This window comes from Catharus ustulatus, chromosome 5 (genome assembly GCF_009819885.2).
Source record: "Catharus ustulatus isolate bCatUst1 chromosome 5, bCatUst1.pri.v2, whole genome shotgun sequence".
In the NCBI taxonomy this organism is placed as follows: Eukaryota; Metazoa; Chordata; class Aves; order Passeriformes; family Turdidae; genus Catharus; species Catharus ustulatus.
Window position 1 is genome coordinate 32,393,913 of NC_046225.1, and position 11,993 is coordinate 32,405,905.

At 37.2% G+C, this 11,993-nt stretch overlaps 1 protein-coding gene across 1 annotated transcript in view; it reads left to right on the top strand.

Moving 5' to 3' along the window:
* FNIP2 (folliculin interacting protein 2) overlaps positions 1-9,893 on the top strand; it is a 58,242-nt gene extending 48,349 nt beyond the window's left edge. Inside the window, exons 15-17 of the mRNA XM_033060081.1 lie at positions 878-1,078; positions 4,725-4,840; positions 6,063-9,893. Coding sequence (XP_032915972.1) covers positions 878-1,078; positions 4,725-4,840; positions 6,063-6,141 — 396 coding nt within the window. The 3' untranslated portion in view covers positions 6,142-9,893. The remainder of the gene's footprint in view (positions 1-877; positions 1,079-4,724; positions 4,841-6,062) is intronic.
* Positions 9,894-11,993: the final 2,100 nt, after the last annotated feature.

Below are 11,993 nucleotides of genomic sequence, written 5' to 3' on the forward strand. Positions count from 1 at the left end.
ACAAACTGCATACTCTGACAGCCTGACACCCCGTCAGGCAGGGTGTTGATAGCAATCCCATTAAATGGTGGCTGCATCCTTCTGCAGTGACAGATGTGGTTCAGTTGAAGCCGTGCTCCTGCAGAAGGTGCAGTTTTCCTCCGGGGGTCCAGTGGTGATGTGGAGAAATCCGGTTTTCCTCTGGAGTCCAGTGGAGAAAGGGCTCCCTTAGTGTCCCAAAACCTCTATTTTTATCTTGGTAAGAAATGTTGGGGTCTTCCCCCTGGCTGGAGCAACTTCCAATGGGATGAAGTAATTTTATCAGTCCCACAGTGAGACTCAATGGGCCATTAGCAGAAAATGACTCGCTGGAGGAAGGATGAGTTGTGAAAAGATAAAGAACAATGCCCCACCTGGTTTCAATGGATGGCCCGTTAGCAGAATATCTGCCGTTGAGATAAGGATCACTGCACCCACCCTCAACAGATGGTGATAGAATAGATACCTTTTATCACACTCTGTATTATAATGTGCAGCTTATAATCAGGTGCGGCTTATACATGGACAAAGAATGAAAAGTTGCTGACACCCGGAGATGCGGCTTATAGTCAGTGCGGCTTATAATCGTGAAATTACTGTACATGAAGAGAAATAAAATGGAGTAGTGACTTTTAAATATCTGAATCAAATTGGCAGTTCCAGTGCTGCTGAATGTAAATCTTGTCACTGAAGTTGGTATTGTCATTTTTTGACATGCCTTTGGTTCCCTAATGGACAAAAACATACATTGAATAGTTTTCTTATTTGCTACATCACTGTGAATAAAAGTAGAACCTCAGACTGAACTGTGGAAATATATATGAAAGTATCACATACTTGTATTTTGTTTCTGTTGCAGCATCCAGTGCTAGATGAGCCCATAGCAGAAGCTGTCTGCATTATTGCAGACACAGATAAATGGAATGTACAAGTAGCTACAAGCCAGAGAAAGATGATGGACAGTGTGAAATTAGGCAAGGATGTTTTGGTTTCGAGTCAAGTATCCAGTCTGTTGCAGTCTATTTTACAGCTTTACAAACTCAACGTCCCAGCTGATTTTGTAAGTATTTCTTTATTGGCAGTTGAAGCTAATGGAAATTGTTTAGCGCAGATAGCACATAGTGCTATACACTGTGTTGTAATATCAATGAACTAATGCCTGATATAATGCAGAGCTGATACAACACATTGAAAAGAATCCATACTACAGTCCAGTAATGGATACTGGTTTGGCTGTAATTTACATTAACTAGATAAGATTAAAGTTAACAACTCCAAAATGCATGTGCCAAAACCTAAGTTGTTTAGGCAATTTTAGCATGGTCCTCATGTGTTTATGTTTAGGACTCTTACATTTGTAACTTTTTTATATTTTTTTGTATAAATTCCACACTTCTCTACTCTGAAAGTTGTTGAAGTGTCTGTCTACTAAATCCTGTTTCTGGCAAACAACTTTTTATTCTTGGGGTTTCTATTAAACCCCATGCAGTGGATGCCTCTTCTGTCTCCCCTCCAACTAACTGTGCATCTGTTTGTTTACTTGACCCTTCTGTTTTATATGAATTTTAGCAAGTGCTGTCTTGGATAGCTTTGCTGATGGTTCCATAGGATTGATGGGATGAGATGCTTGGGAATGGGTGGGCTGCAGCAGGGAATGTTACTTTGTCGTGTTGCGTACTCCCTATCCCACAGCATCCTTTCCTGTCCTCATTTGTAGTGGAGTTCATCAGAGCAAATCAGTAATGCTGGTTTCGCTGATTACAACAAAATTACCTACAAGTCTGAATACAATAACTGTAATTCAATTTTTAGCACATGATTGTTGGTGAGGGGAGATGGAGTGGTTTTTTCACCCCTTTTCTAATAAACAGAAGTGATTTGTCCTTCAGCAGATAGTCTTGAGAAATTCTGCAGGAATCCATGTAACGACTGTGCCGGCAGATGGAAGAGGAAGACAGAGCTAACGCTAACAGCTCTAATTAGTATTGGTTGGCACTGTTTTGAATTAAGTTGCTGGTATTGATTGCACTAAGTTCTTCAAGTCAAATGCTAGGCAAAATATGTGGGTACAATTTTGGATGTTTTCTCTGGATTCTTCTGAGCTCTGAAAAATATGCAACTGTGGTTGAAACTGTATCTTAACACTAGCAGTCACACCTTAAATCCTGGCAATTTAAACTGAGTAGTTGCTTTTGCAACTAAAGTGTCCTTTCAGTGTTACCTTGGGATTTGTATATGCAGTTTCGATATCGTTTGTGTGGTTTGGGAGGTGTCTGGAGGCAGAATGATTTTCAGGGATTTTTATTTCCTTTTTCTTACAAAAAGGAGCTGTGAAGTGACAATGCTAGTAGTTTGTAAATTTTTCATAATTCATGTTAGAGACACCTGATCCTTCTGTCAGGGGGTTTTGCAACTCTGCTAAAACAGCATCGATGCTGGGAAACTAAGTGTTCCTAGATTCTAGGAGAAGTGTGACTTTCATACTAGTATTTTTATTGATTTAAGTTTGGATACAAACATATGTATTGATGTACTGATATCACAGATTACCACAATGCATTATGTTTGAAGTTTCCTTTAGGAGTGCATATCTCTTTACATGAAGTTATTGTTCAGATGAATAAGTATTTGCCAACAAGAAACAACCCAGTTTGAGACCAAATGAAAGACAAGTGGTGATACCTTTGTTGTACTACTACAGACTGATGGTACAACTACAGTTGTGCTGCAGAGGGTTTTGCAGTATGCACTGGTGAGAGGAAAGTGCTGACTGCAACTGCTGCATTTCAGGAATATGCCAAAAGTTTTACCTACACCTTTAAACTCAGTTTAAGCTGCTCTTCTATTTTTCAAAGTTACTTGACACTTTTTCCATTTGGTCAATGAGAAAAACTTCAGAGGAAGCTAATATAAGAAAAAGACTTGTGGACACTGAACAAGATGTGTTAGTGTACCAAGCTTGTGGGGAGAAATAACTTTTGATTCTTTGATGGTATTCAGAAGGAATAGATCACATGCTGTAAACAACCCTTCTTTTAAAATAGTGGGAGACTCTTCCTTACTTGCTCCCTCAACTTAAAACAAAAAAATCCATAATCCTTAACGCAAATACTAGAATTGAAACAGATTGAACTGCTACTTTGTGAATCGGCTGCAAGCCCCCCTGAACCACTGAGAAAGTGCTCATAGGCTTTTTGCATGAAGGCTACCTGTCATGGAAAAGATAAGAGTGCTTGCTTCCCTTTTGGTCAGAATCAGAAGTGATTATAATTACTCGAGTAAAAGTTTGCTGGAAGCAAATTGATCAAACTATTGTCAAAAACCTTCTGCCTTTTTTCCATTGGTGGCAATGACTTTACTACCATGTAGCACGTTTTTTAAATGCCTCTTTATTTTCCATTATTAAGACTCAATATTAGTTCAATAAAGAATGATTAAACATCTTCATCTTGCTCCAGATGATCAGAAAAATGCGTATTAGGCTACCTACAAGCCTGAGTCTCTTTTTTCTCATTAGTTTTTTAATTAACAAAACTGGTCTCACCAGGTCTCACTTCTAACACTGAAGTTTTTAATTCAGCTTCAGTACATGGGATGATGGCCTGAAGCTGTTTGCTGCTACTGTTTCTAATTGCTGTCTGTGCCTGCTGGATGATTATATGTTTGATAATATGAGGTTCTCCATGTGCTTCCTGCTTTCATCTCCTGATTTCAGAGACCTGAACTAATTTAACTTTTTTGAAGTGGTCATCCCTGTGAAAAGAAGGAATATATCAAATTGAATGTACCTTTGTCCTAGAACAAAATACCTGATAAGATTTCTTACCTACTCAGCTTGTGAAGACATGCTGCCTGCTGGCCTTGTCTTACCAGAATAATCCCTCTCTCTCCTTGGAGCCAAGTTCATCTACTCTGTTGTAGTCTGTGTATGAGAAATTGCCATGAATCACATGATTGTATTTAAAAATAATATGCATTGCTTGCATTCCACTGCTGGAAGAAAAGTGGAATGATTAAACTGATGTTTCAACTTTTACTATTACCTTTTGGCAATCGGCGTCAAATGTTTAAGCAACTTTAAACTAGAAGTACTTATTAATTATGAAAACAAATGCCTAAAATGGATTTCTAACTTAGTTGCTGCAGAAAAGCAGTCAGCAAAAGAGTTGTAACTAACTCTATGATGAATAAAGGCACTGGTGTCTTCTATGTCTTCAGTCTTAGTTTCTTGAATGGCACTAGAGCCTTAGAGCTAGAATGATAATTTTAGAAACTGCTGTCTAAACCAAGTCTTTCAGAAAAATAGTACTGACTTATAACAAAGATATCTCAATCCAAGAATTCTACCTTAATTCTTAGTAAGGTATTTTGAATGGTTTTGAATCTCGTTAATACTGTATAAGTCAACAGAAAGGCAGTTACTTGAGTGGAAATAGAGGTGTAGCTTGTGCAGCAAACTTGCTGCTCAAGAGAGCTGGAATGCCCCAGTTCTATGAGGGCTTTCCTCCTCGTGGGGTAGTATAACTTTTTAATGTTTATAGCACAATTGTAATAAATCCAATCGCCTCTTCTAGGCGATTCCACTCTTTTGGAGTGGAGGCTGAGTTTATCTTCTAAGATAGAAGGTAAAGCAATGTGCTTACATTTTTGTGATATTTGCATGCGATTCCAAAAGCTGTTCTGAGGTTTTTGGTCTGTGTTTACAGTGCATAATGCATCTTGAGGATAGACTGCAAGAGATGTATCTCAAAAGCAAAATGCTTTCAGAATATCTGCGAGGACATACGAGAGTGCATGTAAAAGAACTGGGAATTGTATTGGGGTGAGTATTGCAGGTACCAGTCAAGCAATGGCAAAAGCTGGGGCAGTTATTTTTCCTTTTCATCTTCGTGTTGACAGCTTGTTCTCACAAGGATTTGCTTCATATTTAACACTCGTTTTTCATGTGCCTAGTAAGTTGCAAAAGTGGGTTCTACTGAGCTATCTTGAAATCAGGGAAGAGACTTTTATACAGCAACAACAAAATACTTGTCATTTTTAAATCTCCTGAATTAAGAGGGTTTGGATTTTGTCCATTAGGAGGTTATCCATGCATTCTTGTGCACTCTCTTCTGTTGTAATCTCCATAATGGAAACTTCATCCCAACAAATACTTCAGAATTTTTGGAACAAAAAGGGTGCATTTGTATCTTGAGGAATCAAGAGGGTCTCAAAAATAAACAAGTGTTCTGTTCAGCAGCTGTCTTCTAATAATAGTACTTGATTGGCATATAACCTTTAAGGATCTACCTGCTGACAGCAGAAAAGGGAGAAGTAAATACACTTTCTCAACAGGTTTTTTAGCACTGTAGATTAAATCTAATTTATCACTTTCTACACTGTTCAAGATTTCATTTGCAGAAATGTAGTTGTAAATAGTGAAACCCTAAAATAAGCATTTTTCTCTCTGTGTGTTAAATATATATGAATATGTACATACATCCCGGCCTCTGAGCAGCTTCATATTTGGAAATAGTTGGAAACTAACCATTGCACTTGAGAGATGTTCCTTGAACTGTTATTGCATAATAATTTATAATTTCAGCTCTTGGTTGTTTTTGGTAGGAAGGTGCTACTATGTAGTGAACTGAGTTATATTCAAAACCTGAAATGCGTAATCTTCCATAAACTGATACTTAGTACTTTGTTAAACTGGGCTTCTTGGTGCCTACTCACTGGTAAGACTACTAGCTAAGGCTTTTGGTTCAGCAAATAAAAGATCTTTTATTTAAACCATAAAAGATTATATAGCACAGAATGTAATACTACGGTCTTTTGATTTAAGTGCTAATATACTTCTTGGTTTTAAGGATTATTTACCTGCTTTTGCTGGTGTTAAATGATTATTGACAGTAAATAATAATTGAACAATGAACTTAGTAATAGCAAGACTCTTCAGTTTCTTTAAAGTGGATGAAAAATATCATCTTACGATACTTGATCATCTCTTGCAAAAGTGACTGTATATTATTTTAAAGTCTGTCTCCTTTTTTTTTAATTTCTAGGATTGAATCCAATGACTTGCCTTTGTTGGCTGCTATAGCAAGTACTCATTCCCCATATGTTGCTCAAATACTCTTATAAATTAAATTCTCAGGATAGTCATTCCCTTAAAGTACAACTATGAAAATGGGAATGTTGAATGAAGAACAGAGGTGCCAAACACTGGTAAAGGGGAGCACTGATGAAAGCAGATGATGACTACATTCTACCACCTTCTGATTCTGATTTCAACCGGATGTTTTATCGGAGGACTTCAGTTTACATAACACAAAAGGCATTCAGGTTTTTCTTACAATCTCACTTCTGACTTAAATCAAGAGACTGCATCCTTGCATTTTATTTTTATTCAAAGGATAAAAGATAACACTATGTGGCAGACTGGATGCTGCCATCCAAAACGCTGCTCAAAACCATGAAGTACCAGTTAAAAGAACAAGTGGATTTTGTAATACTATGCTTGTGAGTGTGGTGTGGTGTATATTTCTTTGCTAGGGAGGAGGAGGAGCTGTAAACTCTGTACATAGCATTCCTGTATAAAAGTGTAATAGGTAGGACATGATTTTCTTGCAGAGCATACATGTGATTTTGTCTAGTAGAAGTGATGGGCTCAGAACAAGGAACCTGGATTCAGCAGCCAAATGTCATGTGGGAATGGAGGTGTGCGTGAGGTTGATGTGACTTTTCCCTTTAAGGACAAGAGGTTGAGATCTGTGGCTGCTTCTATTTTAATGAGGAGGTGTTCAAATGGGCCCATGGCTACAAAGTGAAATGGAATGGATTTCCAAGAGAGGGATTTTGTGGGAAAGCCTTATGGAACTTCTGCTACAAGTTTACATTTGTTGCCGATGCAACTTCAGTAACTGTTGATTTGCTGTATGACTGTGGTCCTGGGAATTAAACTTGTCTTGGTGTCATCAAGTATTGCTATCTCCAAGGAGCATGAATTTGAAAAACTTCTGAATGATGCCAGTGCTGTGAGCACGTGTCCATATGCACATACACCAAACAACTGGCACAAACTGAAGACAATCGGATTGGGGAAATACAAGATAAACAACCCCCACCAAACTTTTAGTCAAAAGTATCACTTTTTTCCAGCTACAAGTTGTCACTCTGAGTAGGAATAAAAGAGGAACATTGTTTGAAGTAAAGTGAAATGTAGGGGGCAAACCCCAATATTTGATATTACCTTGAACGTTTTCAATTGCCCTTTTTTGATTCTACAGAAGTCTTGAACTATCATCCAGGTGCCTTTCCTTACTAGGTTAACGACTCTGACACCAGAAAGTACTTCTCCGCTAGTTGATACTAGCCTTTGATGTTTCTAGAAAGCAAAACAAAATTTTGTACTTCACTGTTTTCACATAGTTGATTAAAATGAATGTAAAAAATACTTTTTTTGCATAAAGCACTCTTAAGCTGGATATGAATCTATGGACCAGGCTGAGGAGAGAGCAAAGGATCAAAACTTTCTTAAATGGAAAACTCAGTGTTGGACTGTTGTTTTGAGTTGCTGTGAATATGGTGTCTGAAATTGTCATCTTGCAAGCAAATTTCTGGCAAGACAATTGCTTGAAAATAGTGAATTCTAATAAGAAACTCCTGGTCACCAGTTGTGAGTTCTCCTTGTTGCTGGTTAGAAATTTTTAACGCTGAAGGGACACACTTTTATTAAAAGTGTTTTTATTTCCTACTACCTTGATGTTTGGACTTTTCTACTCTAAACTTTCAATTATTTGAAATAATGCAATGTGCTTATTGTGAATTGTTTAAATGTGATGGAGATCTTGATTAACCTTGTGTTGCTTTTTGAGGGAAATAGGCAGACTGGCCTACTGTGAAAAGAGGTTGTTTCCACGTAGAGGGATACTTAATATTTTGATACATTTCTGAAGCTGTTTCTTCTATGCTGGTTTTCTGAACTGACATTCCAAATGTTTCTTTTATTGCATTTTCATACCTCGCCCTAGTATTCTGCCTAAAAAGGCTAAAATCTTTCTATGGTTCAGTTCTTTTCCTCCTGCTTAGTAGCTAAGCCAACTTTCATATCTTTAGTCTGTGATTCCTATCTGCTGGAAGGTGAATTTACCTCTGCATATGGCTTTTAGAAGTTATCACTTTCTATTTCACAAGGTTAAAAAAAAGTGAGAACCATAGAGCAAGTCACATATTCCTAAACTACCCTCTCGATGGAGAATATGTGTGTGCATGTGTAAGACTATGAAACTGCTTCTCTGAGTGTATACAGAAATCCTCATGTACTTTCTCTATTTCATGTCACTCTTAAATAGTAGCTGAGATCATTAAAAGTGGGGTTTTTATCTGAAGAGACTCTGACAGTTCTTCAGAGAAAGGTATGCTAACATAAAGATGTGCTTTTTTTATCACAGAGTTTACTAAAGAGGACAGAGATCTGCAGACATTCAGTGATTTAAAGATTAATACCATAATCAGTAATAGACCTGATTTTACCACATCAACTTTTTAAAAAAATATCTGCCTTTGGGCAAGACATCAGTTAACTTGGTGGTGGCATCTGAGCTGATGGTCAAAAAGTATTTGTATTTTCTTCAGGCCAGGCTAAAACTTTATAGTTCATGCTGCTTTCTCTAACATTTTGCTGCTCTTCAGAAATTACACGTTGAACTATTTTATTCTCACAATTTTAGTTTTGGGGAAAAGAAAATTCAAAATGAAAATTCTTTATTACCTTTAAAAGGCTTTGGACTAATGCAAGCTAATTACATATTTCCCCTTCCACCAAATGTACTACCTCAGTTAACAGGATTCCTCTTTCTAGGGCTTTTTTTTGACTCAAAGTCTTTAACTTGTTTTTGGTAGCATCTTGATGTTTATGTAGATTGGTGTGGCATGACAGGGCAGTATTTACAGATGTGTTTTTTAGACATTTTTAGGGCATGTTTCTGGTTTTATTTTAATAGGATGAAAAGTGATATGAATGTACAACTGTTGAAAGTTGATAATGTAGCCTAATTTTCAAATATTCCAAAGTTGTTTTTATCAGTATTATGCAGGTTTTTTGTAAATTTAAATGCATACTTTCTTGGTTAGGTGGGAGTGCACAGTCTTTCCAAAATCCCACATAAATGCAGTTTATACACTGAAATTTAAAGAGTGTATGCTGTTTTCAGGCAAGACTAAACATAGGGGAGGAATGAACTGCTAAATTGTAGAATTTAATTGAAATTAATTCTTTAGCAATACCAGGACTTAAACATTTTAATTTAAGCAGGTACTCTCTGAACCAATCTATACAACTTTCTTTTGCCCCCAAAAAACTAATAGACACTGATCCTGTAATTCACATTTCTGATGGCATCCTCCAGAATTATAGATTGATTTTTCCCCACACTGTATTATAAGCATCTTTACTGGTAAAGTCAAAACCACTTTTCAGATGCATCAGACTCTAGTATATACAGGTTTATGCAAAATGATCACTTATCCTTCAAGTATAACTTCTATTTCAATTACAAGGACCCAAATAAAAATCAAGTCTGAACTACTAAATATAGTCTTGACATTTTCCCTTTTTTTTATTATTTTTGTTTTTATTTTGTTTTTTTGGTTTTTTTTTGGAGGGGGGGGGAGGGTTGAAGTCAAATGAGGCAATTTGACATACATGGCAAGCTTTCCATAGTAGAAAAATGTGTGTTGCTATTGCATGTTTGGAGAACATAGCCTTTTTTAGGAATGACTGAATACCAATGTCAAACTACATGTTTTTTTTTTTTTCTTATAGTTGTTTATGTATGGTATCATTTTGGTCAATTTCTTTGTGGCATTTGGTGCAATAAACTTTCTGAAATTAATGGAAGTGGTATTTGGTATCTTCCTTTTTAAAGCTTCTGAGCTTTTTTTGTATCTGAGGTCTAACAGCACATGGGCTATTAGATAACCCATTAGCAAAGTGAGTAACTGTTACAAGAAGTGTCTAGGAGGAAGGCTGCTGTGACTATTGTCATCCTTGGAAGCTTTACCCCACTTATATGTAAACAAGAACTCTTACAGTGTGAAAAATATGGGCAAAAATAGTGGAAAATAAAGACAGTGACTTTTGGAATAGGTGGTGCAGAGGTTCCACGCACCTGTGTGGCTGGTATTTAGTTCTTTCCATAAGCATTCGAGCTACCTGTAAAACGTGTTGCTATAAGATAATGACTCCAGTTTTTAAAATTGCTCAACTGAATAGGAGTGAGTGACCCCTCATGTCTACTAGATTATTAAACCATTAGTGGGTTTGATCTGATATAGTTTCAAATAAAGAAATCTTTTGCTTTCTCGCAGATACTCCATGGCTTCCATGACCTGACTTTGTATTTAGTGTTCTGAAGCTTCTTGGAAAATCCTATTTAGAAATAAAAACAGAACTGAAATGATCAGCTGTATTTGTGCTCCTTTGAGCAGGTCTGAGTTAGTGCTGATTTGCCCAGGAGCTTTGGCATCAAGGACTTGATAGTGAGGAGAAAACTCAGTTACCTCTCTGTTCTTTCCTCCTGTCATACCAGCTGTATCTGTACGCTGCTTATTCTGTGCCTTGCTCTGTTGTGCATTAAGTCCTTTATAGGTAGGTGAAGTGTTTGCAAAAAATAGGGTGCTGCTGGGTTAACATATTTAATTTGGCTCAGAGGGGCCAGGGAAGAGATGGGACACCTCAGCTGGGAACAGAAAGGGAATGAGACTGCTCCAGTCCCTCACCTCTTTGACACTTGTGAACCACTGGACTGTCTTGATTTGTGCAGTTCACCAGCCTGTTTTTCCATCCAAGCCTTGTAAGACTCCATGAAACTCCTCTGCTCCGATTTCAGTACTTAAAAAAAAATTGCAGTTAAGCTGTTGATCATATCAGCTGGTTGAATTTCTTTTTAAAGAGCACTTAGCTAGTCTCTCAGAATCCAAAAGTTCAAGATGGTGGCAGATTAAGAAGAGGGAAATGCAGACATAAAATAGGTAAGCACTGGGAAAGGGTGGAGACCTGCAGTAATGAGCACTTACAGGGTATGGCTGAGAGGGTGGCCAAAGATCTTCTAGAACTGAGAGCTGTTAAGGAGAAAATAATACCTAGATTTGAAAAATCCTCAAACTCTGAAGTCAGATTCTTTGATTTGTTCAGAAGATGTGACTAGAAATAACACAAATGTTAATGGTAAACAAACAACTGAACTATTTTCCTGCTTATGTAAGTGGCAAGAAGGATGACAGATCTGACAGAGGAGTTCTCCTCATATATAAAAATGGTTTCAAGGCTACAGCAGTAAACATGAACTATATTCCAAAGTAACTAAGTCTTGTACCAAAATTTCGCCAGTCTTTCTCTGTACTTTTCTCTCTATTTGAAAAAGTTATATAGCAAAGCTTTCTACTGATCATCTGTGCACCATATCCTTTGGTATTCTGTGCTTACTCATTTAAAGAGATCAATCAGGACAAAATATACAAAACAGGATTTTGGATATAAAGGACATAAAACCAAGTGACAAGCCATGAGACTGTGACCTGTAAAGCTTCTGATCCTGTATAAAATTAGCTTAAGTGGACACATGCTAGTAATCCACATGCTGGAAAATTACTCTTGTAATAGTTGCAATCAGTTGTCTGTCTGGCACAATCCCAAAGCTAAAACAGTTTAAGCAGTACAAGTAGAGTAGCACTTTGTCTTGAAATCCTAATGGTCAACACACAGCTGAAGGGCTTAGGAGTGACATCAAGTACTCAAATATCTCATAAACTGGATTTTTTTTCCATTTGGAGCTATAAAAGAGATTCAACTGTGATCTGACAAAATGGTGTTCGAGAGAGAGCAGACTTCTCTGAGGAATGAGTTTCTCACCAAGGAATAAAGCTTCCTCTCCTATGGACAGAGAAATGATTGTGGATGTGGAAACACAAACTGATACTTAGGTCTGCTTGAG